We start from the raw sequence: 17,259 nt of genomic DNA on the forward strand, positions 1-17,259 counted from the left end.
TAAATTTGTTGAAAGAATTTTGAATACTTGTGTATTATCAACCTTTTACATGTGTTAATGATAATCATACTAGTGGCCACAGTGGTCAGTCCATAATGTTAAAATGTTTTAATGACACGTTACCAGAAAATATTTGTATCCTACTCTAAAATAATATTCTGGGAACATTAAAGAAACTTTCCATTGAAAACGTTTTAAGAATGTTGAGGCATAATGTTCAAGCAATATCATCATCAGTCAACATTCTGGGAAAACGTTTTAAGGAACGTTTGGGCATAATGTTGTAACACTGTTGTCAGCAAACATTTTTCGGATGTTTTTAAAGAATGTTATCCTAGAACGTCGTAGGAAGCAAAAAATGTCTAACCGGGGAGGTGGAGAACACGAGCGTGGGTCGGATGTCCGTCATTCCTCGGGAGCCGAGCGGACCGAAAACAAGCCGGCGCGTTTGGGTCTTTGCTTTGTTTCGACTTGTTTGATTGTGCTTTCTTCACTGACTTTGTCTTAATCAACTACAGGAATAAGTGAAGCATTTATATGACTTGAGTAATTAGTTTTGGAAATGTCTTGTCTTGTATTTGGACTAGATCCGTAATCAGCAGTGGCCTTTGAACTCCCCTTCCAGGACCCGGCGCCGTTTACGGGCTCCACGAGGAAGAACCGACACACGGACGAGGAACCGCGGCGCGCGGGTGCTTCCCGGGAAGTCGGAGACGGTTCCGGCCGAGTCGGGCTCTAACCGGAGCGTGGACCCCGGGTACGAGACACGCTACACACACAGAGCCCTGAGTGCGGTAAAGGTTTGCAGAATGTTTGTTAGTAGAAATACACATGTGGTAGAAAGTCATTGATGCTTTAGCTAAGAGGAATCAGCTGGTGGCAAAGAGCTCAGCTTGTAGTTTGTGCATCTTTCTCTGACAGACATCCGACCGGTTGTTCACGACTGGCGCATGTTTCATGGGCACCACCCATCTTCTCCTGTGTTTCCACTTGGAGAAGAGAGTGATTTTCCTCTGAAGTTTAGAGTTTACTTCTAAACTGGCACATGATAATAATGGCAGAGAGGAGTGTTGATTTCATACTGTCTGTGAAGAGTGTTCTGCTGGTCACAGTTTGTGCACGGATTACTAAGGATTCACACCTTAGTGTTAATCAATCAGTCCTTTTTGTTTGTTGTTACTTGTCCTATACAAGAAACAAAGTGTCCACCGGTTAATCCTCTGGAGTTGAGTTGACCCTTTGACCTTTGGTGCGGTTCCGTGCGGTTGGGACATGCTAAAAGCATGGTCCGTTTGCGATAGATGCTACAAGGTTATTGCAGTGAATGTCAGTAATGTGTGTTAAGTTAAAGAGTTAAAATGAATGCACGAGTCCAGGTTGTAGATGCAGGGAGAAGGTGCTCTGAGTAACAGTGTCACATGGCAGTCCACACACTGCAAGCAAGCAAGTAAGTAATGGAGATCAACCTTTTGAGTTTTGTACAAATGAATAATTGGACATTTTTGTGAGCTTGATGTTTGATAAGAAGTTTAGTTTGAGTAGCTTTGACTGTGAATGATGTGAAGAAAAGCAACAGAGCAATTTGTGTGTTGTGTTCCTGTTCCTGTTCCTGCAGGGAGCGAGGAGCAATCAGGAGCAGTCAACGAGGCGCACCTGTGAAGGCTGGGGTGCCGAGCCGCGATTGGCCGTGGGCAGGTGGGGAGCAATCAGCGGAGCGGTACTTGAGCAGCAGAGGAGCGCTGGAGCGTCAGCCCAGCGTCAGCCCCAGTGGCAGCCCCCGTGCTCAGACCTCCGGGAGTGAAGACCAACGGGAGTAAAGACCTGCGAGTCAACCTGCGCGAGTCCACCGAGCAGGGGCCGCCGGGGGCGCCCCTAGCCCCTTTTGCCCTCCATTGCTCGCAGCTGTGCGGGACAGACAATGGCAACAACCCAACACAGCAGGTAACTATCTGTTTGTTTGTTTGCTTGCTTGCTTGGTTGTCTGCCAGCCAATATTGCACTCTTATGTCACTTCACTGTTGTGTTTTGCTTTTACTTTGTACATTTTAGATCAATCCCAGTCCATTAGGCCCCAGCACCTTCTACACTCTTTGCTTCACAACTGCATCAACTGTGTGTGTGTGTGTGTGTGTACGTGTTTGTGAGCTAAGCTAACCCCACCCAATCAATCTCTCTCTCTCACTCAGGAAGTTCCCAGTGGCACAATTCCAACAAACTTTGACTCCATTGCTTTTGTAAGCATCCCACCTTCTTCCCTGCACAGGAGCGCAACAGGACAGCCGTGTGGAACTTTTACAAAGTCTGTACCACTAATTATAACATACCTCAAATAAATAAATACATACAAACATTTCCTAATAAAAAGCCCACAAGCTGCCTCCTGTGTGTGTGTTTGTTTGCCAGCAGGATTGAAGTGCAAGCGTGAAAGAGAGAACACAATCATTTACCACCTTTAGAGCCATGACCATAGGAGTTGAATTAATCAAGAGGTCACAACAGGCTTTGGTCCATAGGTTTTACTCAATGTCAAAAACAACTTCATTTCACTTCAACACTGGGCACAACAACTTTAAGTGGAAGTCTGCTGTAAATTGACCCATAGTCCTGTTGTACAAGCTCACCACAATTTGGGACAACATGGGCAACAAGTTAGCACTGCCCCCATGCCCCATGCTAGCACTAGTGCCAGTGCAAAATAGTGACAGCGGTAGCTGCGAGTTACGACCCCACATCCTTGCTTGGTGGCTAGTCGACTCCGTGTGCGATTTAACCGCCTTAACCCCCATCCACGTAATATGTATAGCCTTCTTACAGACTACTGGCCAAAGCCGGTCTTTAAACTCTGATTCCTCCGTCCGTTTGCCCATGTCTGCGGTAAACTAACAAACTCGCACAGATGTTTTGGCTGTGAGCCAGCCAGGTACCCACATTCGACGCACACGTGACCAATGCACGTACATCATTCCAATCACTCAGGTCCTACTCGCAACAAAAAATTAATTCACTAAAGTTTCATAACTTAATGGCCTGCAGGTAAGTTAAACAAACAAATTGAAAAACACATAGGTCCGGTTGGATGGAGGCTCAACATTTACTACTTTCTACAACCCCACGGCCACCCTGCAGAGGCAAATGACACAAAACAAAGTCCAACGGCTCTTACATATAGGTAGCTGGACAACCAAAGCGGTCTGGCTGGTGCAACAGGTCACAGTGGATAGCAGCAACAGCACTGGTGACGCAAAAGTACCCCTAGTCTCTACCAAACATAACATAATGAAGGGACCCTAGACACTAGCACCGTACATTCAGAATACCCATCTACAACCTAACCATACTGATATTCGCATACACTAAACTTTTGGCCTAATAAACTAAAGAAATACCCAACAAAAGCCAAACTTCATTCAAATCCATCTACCCACTCCCCTCTCTCTTTCCTGCCCACTTGGTACAGCCTGATAAGGCAATTGACACCTGCTGAGTCTGGTGGCTGCATTCCCATGTGTGCACCCCCCCCCCCGACAGAGAGAGTGGTTAGTAGGGGTTCCCAAAATAAGAGCACAACAAAAATCAACTTCCTGCATTAGCCAATGTGTTAGGGGTGGGCAATATGACGATATTAGATCGTGAAGGAGATCTTTCAAACTGCAGAGATCGTGGGATCGTCTAGGGCACATTCTATAAATTGCAGTTCTATGCTGATGCACCCACGCACCACACGTATTGACGTCGTCGACCTGACCGACCGATCGTAGCAAACTACGGGCGGTGAGGCGCTTTCCTACCCGCCTCCTTGTTTGTTTGTGTGTGTGTGTGTAGCGGTAGCACATGGAGAGTTGGTCGCTAAAAAAAATTCCACCTCCATTATATGAAATTGGTTTGGATTTTCCGCAACTGATCGAGCGCAAGCAAATGTCATTTGCAAAGTTTGCACGGAAACCGTTCGCACCTCGGGTGGTAACACGACGAACCTGTTTAATCGCCTGAAGAGGAAGCACTAAAGCACTACCAACTGTTGCACTAAAAGTGATAACCACAGTCACTTTAGTTTGTATTTTTGCCTTTCAATAAGCTATTTAGTGTTTTCATAAATAAATCCTCTTTAAATGACTGTCAGTAATGTCTTTGATTGATATTTTACTTTCTGTTACTTTTGCAAGAGTGCACTTTATTAGACTGTTATTGTTGTTTACCTTAAACTTTACATTGTTTGCACATGCAGGCAAAACTGTGACTATTTCAAATAAAATCTGTTAAGAAAGGGTCTTTGGTCTAAATTGTCTGTTTTTCTTTTTCCAATTTAAGATCGTGATAAAATCCAAATCGTGATTTTATTTTGAAAAAATCCTGATATGATTTTTTTTTTTGCCATATCGCCCACCCCTACAATGTGTATTGTTTTTTCACCTTAGTGAGGGGGATGCTTGCCAGCTCCCTCACCGTTTGACTCACCGGCATCTTTTGGAGCCACTCTACCGTCCGACTGACGACGCTAACGCCGTTCGTCTCTCCTACTTGCAGAGTACCTGAAGCGGAGAAATAACACGGTCATAAAAGCTCTCGGATAATAAAGCAGAGACCGGGAAACCCCGAGAGTTAACGACAGGTAGGGAGCCCGGCTAATATAACAAACAAGCAAGCAAGCAAGCAAGCAAGCAAGCAAGCAAGCAAGCAAGCAAGCAAACAAACAAGCAAACAAACAAACAAACAAACAAACAAACATCACTCCGGTATGATATGACAGTGAAACACATCATCTTTCTTTCACACAAAATCTCACCACACTGGCTAAATCAATAGCTGAGAGTGTTCCCGCAGACCTTGCCGTGCTGGCCGCGATACGGCGGTTGAGCTCATTCTGCCCTAGAAGAGACGGGCGGAAGCAAAACTGATTGATTACGCAACAACATCTTAGAGTACAGCACACTTTAACGCACTAAGCTGTTATCAAGTTGTGAGAAATCTTCTAAATAATTACATTGCAAGAGTGTTGTCAACTGCTTCAAGTAAACAATAACTTCCAACATGTAACCGCTTGCAGACTGTGCTTTTCAGATTGGAGGACATTTTCATTCTCTAATAGCAAATAAATATTGCTTTTAACTAACAACTCTTATTGCAAATAAACAAATGCGCTGACATCTCTGCGTCACACCCCCGGTCCCGCTCTAGAAACAAAGCCGGAATGTAGCGGGGAGCGTGACGGTGCTAAAGACGTGCTCGGGCGCAACGGAGACTTTCTATTTCGTTGTGACACTTGATGGAAAAACTTCTACAGCGCAATATAATGCCAGATCCTACATTTCCACTCCTGACATCGCACATCTTGCACCAGTTGCACAATATATATATATATATAGAAATCTATTCCTGTGATGGAACCTTCCTTGAGATAACAGACGGGGAAGTCTACTTGGATGTTGCAAATACGGTGAGTATCGCACGGATGTCAACGCTTCTCAAGCTGGAGGTCCCTCGTGAGAGGCAAAGACCGCCGCTGTTTGTTTGTCGTGTGTCGCTCGCGGAGCTTTGCGCCCGCCCGGACGTTCCGTCTACACTCTTCATTCATATGTCCTCAAGTGTACAACCCAGAAACTCGCAGCACTACAGCAAACTCATGTGCCTAAGTACAATTCTTGTCACAATGCTTTTTTTGTTGTACAATGGATGCTGGATATTTGTGTTACATTCGTAATACTCACCTGCTGTGACCTTTGAAGAGGGCACTTTGTGCTGGTACCGACAACTTACGGCTCTGGTTACGTCTGTCCGCAACATTTCACCATCTGGGGTCAAATGATAAAACCGTAAAATCCACAGCGTAGTTCCAGTGTAATAGTCTGCCATACGACTGCCTCCGTTCTGATCGTGTGTGATTGATTTAAGGATGGGACCCTAGGAAAGGTCAGGCGCCACGAGAGGGTGAGCGCCCCTTCCTTTTCTGTTTTTCAGACATTCCTAAAAGCTGACATTTGTCTTACATAAAACTATTTACGGTATCCTTTATCTTCATATAGAACGGGCATAAATCTTGGCTCTGTGCCACTATAGGTTATTAGGAATTGCTAATAGCTATGCCACGAATATACATTTAAGAGGATACTCGGCCTATAAATTGTATGGCTCTCGCAGGCTGTTTTGATGCTGTATATGTACGTGTATATACAACTTTCTGCTTGCGCTGATGAAGTACCTGAGGCCCGTACTACGAAGCGGGATTTCATCTCATCGAGGTTTTATCTTCGGGTTTAATTCTGGCTTTTCGGTACCACGACGGTAACTTGCGCTCAACTCCTAAACTGCTCCGACGCAGGTTCACTTCAGAGGATCGGATGGAAACCTTTCACCGGCATAACTACCGAGTCCCGAGTGTTAAAAATAAAGCAATCCGTGTGTCCGCTCTGGTTTTAAAACAGAGCTTCTAAAACGATGCGGTTTATCGCGCTAAATAAAAAGCCCTATATAATAACTATTTATCATAGCTTCGTTTTAATTGAACAGATATTCTTTCATCCGACAGGATTCCACACATTGATGAAGCTTTCGCCGTATTTTCCGCACTATAAGGCGCACTTAAAAGCCTTTCATTTTCTCAAAAAACGACAGTGCGCCTTAATTCTGGTTGTTATGGCTACCGTAGTCAGTCACCGTAATATTACAGTGTGTGTGTATGAAGACCCCAAAATGGCACCTGTCGAGAAAATGACCTGCGTCGAGTAAAGAAGACCGCGCAGAGTTTCCGAGGGAACGAAGCCAGATGGCTGCAGTTAGAGGACAAAATTCAACAGTGGGTTACTGAACAGAGAGCGGCGGGTAGAAGCGTCTCTACGGTCTCTATTCGACTGAAGGCCACGGCGTTAGCGCGGGACGTGAATATCCGTGACTTTCGAGGCGGCGCTTCTTGGTGCTTTCGTTTTATGAAAAGACGTAATCTCTCCATCCGCACGCCGACTACCGTCTCGCGGCAACCGCCAAAAGATTACAAAGAAAAGCTGGCCGCTTTCCGCACATACTGCAAAAACCGGATCGCCGAAAACAAGATCCGGCCAGAGCGCATCGCCGACGTGGACGAGGTTCCCCTCGCCTTTGATGTCTTTGAGTTCTCGGTCGCCCGGCTAATGGTCATTTTCAAGAGGAAGACTTTGCCCAAAGAAAAGTTTCCGGCCGGCGTCGTCGTCAAAGCTAACCCCGAGGGCTGGATGGACGAGGAAAAGATGAGTGTGTGGCTGAGAGAAATTTACGTCAAGAGACCGGATGGCTTTTTCCACAAATATCCGCCGCTATCTATCTGCCGATGGACCGCGGATGCCTGGGCTAAGGTATCGGTCTCGACTGTGGTCCGAGCTTTCGCAAAGACCGGAATCATCGCTCGACTGCCGGGTAACGGCGACGACGCCGACTCGGATAATGACGCGCGCTGGATGCCGTAATCGCCCGACTGTTAAACTCGGACACTGAAGATGAAGAATTTGGGGGATTTGTGGACGTGGAAGAAACTGAAAAAAATCAGACTGTGTTTTTTTTTTTTTACGGGTTACGACTCGACAATGTTGAGAGTTATTGTGAACGTGTTTAATAAAGTTTGACTGACTTATCTGACTGTTTTCTTTCGCTTAATGCGCCTTATAGTCCGGTGCGCTTTATATATGAAAAAAGTCCAGTGATTACAACAATTAGTCACACGCCGTTCATTATTTCACTCACTCTGACTCATCAGACATCAACTACTACTCTCCCTTTTCTTTCTCTCTGCAGCAGAAACAGTCTGACAAAAGAGCCAAAATACTCATATGCAATGATAATTCATGCACTTACATACAAATAAGAAATAATATACAATCATATTTTTTGTTGAATGTCACTTTTGGACGTTGCTATAATTCAACTTAGCGGCAAGTATCGTTCACGGTTCTGACGACGCTGCTTATAATGAACAACTCCGCCTCGTAACTTCTTTCTTGTGACATCGCAAAGTTCCGCAAGTCCTGACGGCTCAGTTTCTCAACTTTCACAGTACCTAGACCTGCTTTATAATCAAACGACACGTGGACCTTTAATGTCCCTGCTTCTGTACAACTTGAGCAAGGCTACAAATATAAATCATGCATGGTTCTGCACTGATAGAAAAACACGGACAAGTTTGTGAAAAGACTGTCGATGAATCTACACAAAATGTCACAACTACCGAAACAAAGAAAATATGACGAAAGACTGCGGCGTGTCGTATGTCTCAAAATATTAGCTTCTGACGGTATGAAGCGCAACGAGTTAAGATGCCGCTTGGAGACTTCACGTCCCTGACACAAAGACGAGCCTGTCCGTTCCTTCCTCTCTCTCTCTCCTCGACTGTCGTGCGCTACCGAGTAACTTTACTAAAACGGCATCGGTGCCTTCGAATGCTCGACTTGCCCCCTACGAAGTAGCCTACGGAGTTGCTCGGTGTAAAAAGCCACACGCTATAGCTGAGGAATTAATACTTCCTTCTGCTACTGATATGGTTTCAACTATGATTGATGAAGCGTCGGCCAGCAAACCAAAGGCTATCCCTCTGTCAAACAATACTATCTCCAATTTATGACATGTCAAAAGATACAGAGGAGATTAATGACAAAATTCACAGCAACAAAGACTGGATATTGATAACGTACTGCAGACCGATTATTCAAAATCAGTGACACTTACTTAAAAGAGGCTGATCTGTAAGAAGAGGACTGGAAGGGGGATCTGCGAAGACGGGGCTCAGGCAATGGCTGAGGTGAGCCCCGATGGCTGTCACGTTTTATCCGGGGTGTTTGAATTGCCAGATGAGATCAGAATCTTCTTGGAGGAAGGCTGTAATCAACTTGCCCACAAGTTTAACAACAACAACAACAACAACAACAACAACAACTGTGACATGTTTCAGAATTTCAATAAACTAAACCTGCAGATGCAGGGCGGCACCAACACGCAGATAAAATGCTTTAAAAAAATTATAGATATACAGAAAAGGTTTGGGAACCACTGACATACGTTTTATCAGTTTTGCACACTTTGTAAAAGTTCCACACGGTACACAGTGCTTCTCTCAGCCACAGACACCGGAGTGACTACATGCATTATTTCCCATCTACCGATCGCGTATTTTTTAATGAAAATCGGATCGTAGCCCGTGGAGTAAATAGGTCCTGGTCTTCTGTCAAAGTGACTGAGAAAGTCACATAAACAAACACACACTTACCCACGCGATATAAACGACTGAAAACGGAAATAAGACCTATAGTTATCACTAAAAGACAATGCTAACGCACGCTGCTAATTAGTAAGCTCATTAGCCTTACCTGTGCGCCTCAGGTGTGTTCAGCGTCCGATCTTTCCAGTCATACTCGACAAAAGCTGCTTATTTTAGTAAACGTTTGTTGCTAGCAAACCGAAGCGATCACTCAAATGTTGCTTTTACTCCGTATTTTCATCACTTTTTCTCTATTTGTTTCTCCTCCGCCGCTGTCCTCTTTCTGCGGGAAGGCGTGACGTCCGCCGATCAAAACCTGATTGGTCGGCTGACTCTGCTCTGCCTAACAACCGCTTCTGATTGGTGGAAATAACTTAGATCAGCGCAGACTGTGAGAGTCTTACTTATCACCGTGACCACTGGAGGGCAATGAGTCTCTTGTCGCTTTACCAGTCCGGTTCCATCCACATTAATATGAAGCATGGATGTTTGCATTAAAGACATCACTGTTGGTATCAGTGTGATTACAACAATTCTAATAACAAAATTGAAGTCTTTTCATTTCATCTGTGTTCATTAAACTGACATCATGCCATCAGTTTTTTTTTCCACCACCAGAGGGCGCGACATCATCGTCAATGAAGAGCAGGAATCCTTCACTGTTAATGGAGATATTAGTTCCGTTAGAGCTCAACTGATCGATAATCAATCATGCTACTGTTGCAGTTGTAACAAACAGGGAAGGTGGGAAAAAAAAAAAAAACCTCTGTAAGTCATCATATGATTCAGGAGGCTGAACGTTACATTTATATTCAGTTTCTCAACCAAACCATGATCATTTAGATGAGATATTCTTGTGATCATTTTCAATCATTTTTTTCATCTCCAACTTATAAAAAGTAACAAATGAAACAAACAAAACATAAAACACTCAAGTAAAAGCAGGGGGGTTACATACCAGAAAACAAGAGGGGGGGGGGGGGGGACATTTTAATTTAAATTGGATTTTAATGGAACATTAAGTTTACAACGAAACAATTATCAATGCTCTTGAGATTAACAATGATATAATGGTAACATACTTATACGGATGCAAATTACATGTACAGTTCTAAAAAAAAATGAGAAAAACTGTTACATGACCTACAGGTACAATTGTGTTTATGCAGCATAAGATAAGTATCATCGCAGTCCTACATAAGAGACATCTTATTTTAACCAAGAGCAAATGTATATATATCATCACATATTTTTATAAGTGAATTTAACTTCTATTTCAGTGTTATTGTTGCTGATATTAAAAACATATGACATTAAAAACAGCCACAATACCCAGCCTCTTTTCAATTATTTATTCTCACATCACCCCAAAAAGAAAGATGACAAATGCTAATTCTGGTCCATTCCCCAGCTGGCTATCCAAGTGCTCATTAGTTTTAAAGAAGGTTAATCCATTTAGGTTTTGCATATTGATATGCCAATTATGTCTGATCGTGGAATAGGCATCCGTCAAGGTAATAGTGCATAAACACATGCAAGAACATTAGGGAGAAGTCAACGTTATAATAAAGTAGGTGTTAATTGGTGAGGGGATGACTGTCGGGTAACTCGTGTGTGTAATGTACAGCTCCGGGGGGGCGGGGGCGGGGTCGCACCGCCGTCGCCGGGATCTCTTCCAAACCGCAACGCTAAGCGTCTACCTTTATGAGTGTGCAGCTGTCAGAGTAAATTTCAGTCCGCTTTTCATTCATTTGTTGCTGCTGGCGGCGAGAGCTGATCCCAGAGTTTCTATGAAGCGGTGAACGTCGCTGAAGGTGTTGTAGAGCGGCACCGGAGCGATTCGCAGCACGCTGGGCTCCCTCATGTCGCACTGACAGACAAGAAGGTCAGGTTCAACAAAAGGCAGTTGGTGAACTACGCATTACGAGGATAAAAGCACAAAGTTACCGCACTGTTTTTACTAAACTGTTACTGTTTAATGCCTTTATTTTGTCAGCACTCACAGCGACTCCCCTCTTCTCCAGCTCCTGGAAGACCTTCCTGATGGGGACAGAAAAGGAGAGCGAGAGCTGGCAGCCTCTCTGCTGAGGGTCAGATGGCGTGATGACTCGGACGTGAGGTTTGCGGGGCTGGGCGGGGTCTTCGGTGTAGTAATGCCGGATCAGATACTCCAGGTAACCTGTCAGCAGGAGGGACTTCCTGCGCAATGCCTGCATACTGGTCATGCTGAATACCTGGCAAAATAATTGACCGATGGATTCGTTCGTTCGTTCGTTCGTTGTTGTTAAAACCCATTAAAATCGCGGCATTAACCAGTTTACTGCACTACCTCTAAACTGGCCTGCAGGGGGCAGACCAGCAGGATGGGCTGGTTGGACAGTCTGAAGCCGCTCACCCCAGGCTGCAGCTCCAACACTACAAACAAACAGGAAAACATTTTGACACCTCAAGTGGGACTGAGTGGGAAATATAAAACGAGGATTTCTTTTACCGTTATTCATCTGGAACCGAGTTTTCAGGTCATGTCCCCACCATCCCAACAGCCTGATGGACAGAGAAAAAAAACTGTGTACCTTGGTACTGATTTTAGAAGTGAAAACTTTCTCTTGTTTTTGTGTGTAAGAACTCACGCCGGTCTGACGGAGTCTTTATGTTTCTCGTGGACGAACGCTCCGGCTAGACCGCCGGCACCTGAATTTAGATACTGAGAGAAGACGGTCGGTCGACACTTATACGTGTACGGTATCGTTTGCGTGTGCGAAAACCTGAGGTCGGCTGACCTTGTAGGAGCACCAGCAGGCAAAGTCCACTCCCCAGTCGTGTAACTTTAACTCAGCGTTTCCTGCAGCGTGGGCGCAGTCGAACCCGACGTAGCAGCCCTGATGGACACACGGGATCGTTAGTTCTTCATTAGCAGTAACGTTGGTTAAACTGTTGTGTTTAATGTCTGACTTTCACCTTTCTCTGACCGGCCTCAGTGATGGCGGCCATGTTGAACAGCTGGCCGGTGTAATACTGCACTCCACTGAACATCACCACAGCGATGGAGTGGCCCTCCCTCTCGATCACCTCCAGGATGTCCTCTGTTCTCAGAGTCTCTTCTCCCTGAACGGGAAGCGCAGACATCGTTCAGCCACAGACTGACAGACACAGAATTTAAACGGCTCGAAGCTGAAAGCTAATGATCAAAATCCCCGTGTGGAGCCTGAACCTGTGCCAAACGCGTCGGGACGTACCGGTCTGGGCGACAGCAGCAGCATGCTCTGCTGAGGGTCGAATCCCCGCAGCCTGATCTGAGACTCGACCGCGTACTGAGGACAGGAGAGAGAGAGAGAGAGAGAGAGAGAGAGAGAGAAAGATTCGTCGTCATTAGCTGGGCAGGTTATACGGCCTTATTTATCCAAGTATCCCACCGCCTTTTACACTTTGAGGAAATAATAAAACTGTTGTTGTTCGCTTCCACGATAAATTATCTTTATGTATGAACGTGTATGAATCTGAATATGAGAATCAATCGTTTCTTGCTTTTATGGATTCACTCACATGGTCGGAGGGAAAGGCTTTGTCTTCTAGAAGGATTTTGTGCCGAGCTGCTGTGGGTTTGTAGAAGGAAAGCTGCAGAATAATGCAACAACTGTCAGTCCTCAAACATCTAAGGTTTCATTATTTCATTATTGTGGCTTTATTATCCCATTTCCCATTCACAGCTCTATGACAGACAAACTCAGACACTTCACACTCTGGACATTTTATCCATAATATACACTCCAACGGAAAGAAAAGAAACAGTTTCTCACCAGTAGAAGGTGTAAATTAACTGTCAGGCCGTTCATCAGTGCCACTTCTTCAGTTTTAGCTCCTGGAAGAAACAGAATATTGATCACAACTCAACAGGAGAGGACAGACGGGACCGTGGCATTATGGCCTCATCGTTTCACATTCATTTTAAGACCTTCACTTGTACTTTGGACTCTACAAAACAGACCTGGACTCAAAAGTGCAGCGACCTTTACAAGCCACCTGACAGAAAAAGTCTGAGCAAGCTGTATAAGTAAGTATACGAGCGACACAAATACAGAATATGCGAATATTTCACTAAAGAGCTTTGTGAGTTTGTCTGGACACAAACAGAAGTGAAAAACACAGACACTGACTGACTGACTGACTGACTGAAGATTAATACACAAGATTATTATTGATTATTGAGGGGACAAGGCTCACACAAAGTTTTTTTCAACAAGAACAAGGGACAAACAAGTGGACTGAGATCGGTCCGGATACATATCAGCTTACTGCCGATGACGCATTCACTGTCACAGGAGAAACTCGGGACTGAATAAACGGTCGACCGATAACTTCACCTCCACATTTTGGTTTTTAAATGATAAACCAACGATTTCATCTTCTATTACTTTCACGTGCTCCTTACATGAACACAAATAAGCAGATTAGCTGAATAGTCTCTCTTACCAACAACATTAGCCATGAGTTCCTCTATGTTGTTTTCAGCCCACCCCCAAGGTCGAGAGCCCAATGTGTGGCCGTGAACACCCCTGTAAAAACAGGTTATTTCAATGCAATAAAAAAAACACCTTTAGGTAAATACGGAAATACGAGCGTTTACACACATTTTCGACCATTTATCCAGCTCCTCTTCCAGATATTTTCTGGCCATTTTGGGCTGAAGCCCCAGAGAGTTCCCCACCAGGTAGATGCAATCCTTGCTGCCATCAACCAGGGAGAGATCAGCTACAGACACGTCACAGAGGAAGGAGTCCAGATCATTTTCACATCATTAACACTGAAATCCAGAAAACACTCATCTCCGTCATCTCACATGTATGTGGTATCTTTTACTCACAAGGAGGCAAATCTGCTATTGTGGGCACCAGGAAGTTCTCTCTGAGGTGTCTCAGTTTGTCATGTTTGTCCAGATATGAAGCCACCTCTGCAGAGGTCGGACTGCAGCCCAGCGACGATGAAACTCGCTCCAGAGTTTCTCTCGGGGTTGAGCCGATGAACTGGTCCATTGCTGTGCGAATGGGAGGCCGCTGAGCTGCAGAGAGAGGAAATACGCCGCTTTATAAAGTCACCGTACAAACTACAAAGACCCTTTTTAACCCCTTTGGTCCTCTTTCTCTCCGAGACCTGCCGTGACATGTGACATGTGACATGTGACATGTGACATGTCCGCCTTCTGACAACACGCTATCGATTCAAGGTGAAAAAAAAGCCCAAAATAAATATTTAATCATGCAGATCAAATCACAAAAAAAAAAAAATCAAAGAGTTGAGTTATAGCAGAAGATACAACCACACAGCTGCTGTAAACAGAAAACATATGAGGGAAATGCAATGTTACAGTGTCCAAATTCCATTTTCCACAATGTAATATGTAAATGTAGGAGATGTTTCTCATAAACATATTGAAAGAAACGTGCATTTGTTTATGGGGAGAAAAGTCACACTTAATTAACTTAATCCAAATGACAGTAAAGTTAAAATGGCCTTTTTAAACACTGTTCCAGTTTTACTGGACACGTCCAGCTGCTTTCTTTGACTTCTATCAGCTTTTCTAGAGGGTTTTACTTTAAACAACTTCTGCTTTCATTTCAAAACAGACAATAATCCTCTGCCTTCAAGCAAATTCTATTGTAGTCCAACGCCAAAATACAAAAGATACTGAGAGCTGTAACTCACAGTCGGATCAGCTGATTTGTAGTGGAGCTTCCTTTTTCTCTGCAGTCAGACTGAGTGAATCCTCTGCTCTGGGGATGCTCTTTAACCTATCTGCAGCTTTCAGTTAATCATTGTTCCAGTGAACCGACCTCGAGGCTGAGATAAAACCACAACTGAAAATTTAACCCTCCATGGGTCAGACTAATCCCTGTTACTGGATGTGCTCTGCGTAACAAGCATGCTTTCACTTTCAAATGTGCCAGTCCAAACAGAGAGTGACACACGCTCACGAGGACTTCCCCGCTGGAGTAGTCAGTGGCATTATCCGGTTCTTCCTGTTCCCTCGCCCCGAGGTCTGTGGGGGTTTTTTTTTTGAACGGGTTTTTGGTTCGATGCATGATGTCTGCACCATCCGACTACTAGTGCACCTCGAACAACCTCGTGTGTTGGAGAGTCCGTCTCTTCTCTCCTGTGCTTCATTTTCTTCTTCTTGCCACTGGATGGCAGCAGAGTACTGTGATTGGGTGCGTTCCACTGGACTGAACAGATTGCATGCTGGTTAGAAATGTTGCCAGATTTTCGCCATATATTATTAAAACCCAGACGCCGGGGGCTACAGACGCTGCACAGACTGGAGACCGCCTCTGTGACGACAGCACTTTGTCCTGATTGGCTCAAGGCTCCACTTCTGGTTCTCCCTGTCAAATGGGCAATTTCTTTGATCTCTGATCTCTCACTAGTGAAGGAGGTGAAGGCTGACGCATGTACAGCTAATATACCATAAATTCACTATATAGAGTCAATACAGGAGCACTATAATTATAGATAAGGTACATTATTGGCAAACTGTTGGCGGACCATCTCTTTCAATGTTTGAATTCATTTAAAGAAGCAGATAAAACAAGATTTCTTTTCTTCTTCTTCTTCTTGCTGCTTTTCAGTCATTGAATGAATATTATTTTCTAGATAACGATGCACATTTGGTTTTTGTTTTGTTATGGAAATGTAAACTGGAGAAACCTTATCAGAAAAGCACTTGAAATATTCCTGTAATATGACTTTGGGCACTTGTATTTTGTTTTCCTGGAGTTTTATTGAACTCTATCACCTGTATTACCACTATAATTAACATTCAGTAAAAGTTCACTATGGAATTACGTATATGTAGAGGTATGATCTTACCTTATCAAAGAGGCCAGTGTTGTTCATCTTCTTCTTCTTCTGCCTCATTATTCATCTCTCCCTCACAGCTCACCAAGCCGTCAGCTTTCGTTTCATCACGTTAGCCGGAGCTCCCGCTCCTGCTGAAGGTGATATTTTCCATCCACACTGCATCAAACTGTGCCGGGGCCCGAATGAAAACACACACAGTCTGTATTAAAAGCTTAAAACTGACTCTTCTTCACAGCAAACTGACACTGTATCAGCGACACCTCGTTGTTTGGGAAATGTCCCGTAATCGAACTCGACGGAGTGAGAAAACCGGCGCTGGAAGTTCAGAGGTCACACTGTATTGTGATCTACAGTATGGAGGTGTAACCTGACCTCAGTGAGGCCTGTGTGTTTTGACTCCCGAACACAGTGTCCATATGGCGCCGATAAACCGACTTCTAGAGCCTCACAAACACGACACCTCACCTTCAGGGACAACTATGAAGACGTGCAGGTCAAGCTGATTGACCTCCGACCCCTCCTCCTCCCTACCCTCGACCTTTGCAGATGCTGAAGGATCATTTTCGGTTCATCATTGTCTATGCCAAAACAAATATGTGGCGTTTAAGACATGAGGTTCTCGTTTGTGTCTTCCACATGAGCTGCAAATTAGCTTGTTGTTTCTTCTCTAAGAAAAACCGACATAAACAAAGCAACCAGCAAATATGTTTTTAACTCCCCCCTGCACTCTGAAAAATCACATGTCGTTTTAAACACACAAGGGCAGCACATATTACAGCCTTTTTCCAACTCGTGCGATTGTAAGCAAACATGTCATGACTGCATGTGTTGAGAAAAACACGCCGTGTTCGGAAAGGAAGCGCGGAGTTGATGTTATGAAAAGCTGAGCGTGCAGGCGTGTTAAAAGTGACTCATGGTTTTTTTTTTTTTTTTTTTTTTTTTTTAAAGAGTGCAGAGACAATATGGTCGCAAGATGTTTTGGGGGCAGTGGAGCTGCCGACATGCCTCGTGCATGTTCCTCCCTTGCCTTTCTCACAGTAAAAGAGGATGTGTGACATCTGGAAGCGCTCAGGAGGCAGGACTCTAACCCCCCCCCCCCCGTACGTTTCTCAGGGCACAAACATCAAAGCAGGCGGCAGATAATGTTTTCTCTCAAAGGTGCTTCAGCAGCGAGCCGCCACCGCTACAGCCTC

At 44.5% G+C, this 17,259-nt stretch overlaps 1 protein-coding gene across 2 annotated transcripts; it reads right to left on the reverse strand.

The window, feature by feature from the left end:
* Positions 1-10,914: 10,914 nt before the first annotated feature.
* On the reverse strand, positions 10,915-15,143 carry kynu (kynureninase). 2 transcript variants are annotated; one of them, XM_022760626.1, is made up of 14 exons: positions 14,915-15,143; positions 14,076-14,270; positions 13,843-13,963; positions 13,685-13,767; positions 13,012-13,073; positions 12,758-12,829; positions 12,451-12,525; positions 12,173-12,319; positions 11,995-12,093; positions 11,845-11,918; positions 11,706-11,758; positions 11,544-11,629; positions 11,218-11,448; positions 10,915-11,084 (listed from the first exon to the last, which is right to left on the reverse strand). In XM_022760626.1, exons 2-14 carry the CDS (start codon positions 14,242-14,244, stop codon positions 10,962-10,964), a joined length of 1,395 nt encoding a protein of 464 aa, XP_022616347.1. In that variant the 5' UTR covers positions 14,245-14,270; positions 14,915-15,143; the 3' UTR covers positions 10,915-10,961. The 2 variants fall into 2 exon arrangements, with proteins under 2 accessions (XP_022616347.1, XP_022616355.1); XM_022760634.1 differs by having other exon boundaries at positions 11,001-11,128.
* Between the last annotated feature and the right edge of the window lie 2,116 nt (positions 15,144-17,259).

This window comes from Seriola dumerili, unplaced genomic scaffold (assembly GCF_002260705.1).
Source record: "Seriola dumerili isolate Sdu_G_001 unplaced genomic scaffold, Sdu_1.0 BDQW01000018.1, whole genome shotgun sequence".
In the NCBI taxonomy this organism is placed as follows: domain Eukaryota; kingdom Metazoa; phylum Chordata; class Actinopteri; order Carangiformes; family Carangidae; genus Seriola; species Seriola dumerili.

Bases quoted from the DNA above. Each gene is read 5' to 3' on its own strand.
- kynu (XM_022760626.1), bottom strand. From the start codon at position 14,244: ATGGACCAGTTCATCGGCTCAACCCCGAGAGAAACTCTGGAGCGAGTT. The intron at 13,768-13,842 runs GTGTGTAAACGC...CTGTTTTTACAG, and splicing joins CTGGATAAATGGTCGAAAAT to GGGTGTTCACGGCCACACAT. The intron at 12,094-12,172 runs GTGAAAGTCAGA...TGTGTCCATCAG, and splicing joins CTGAGGCCGGTCAGAGAAAG to GGCTGCTACGTCGGGTTCGA.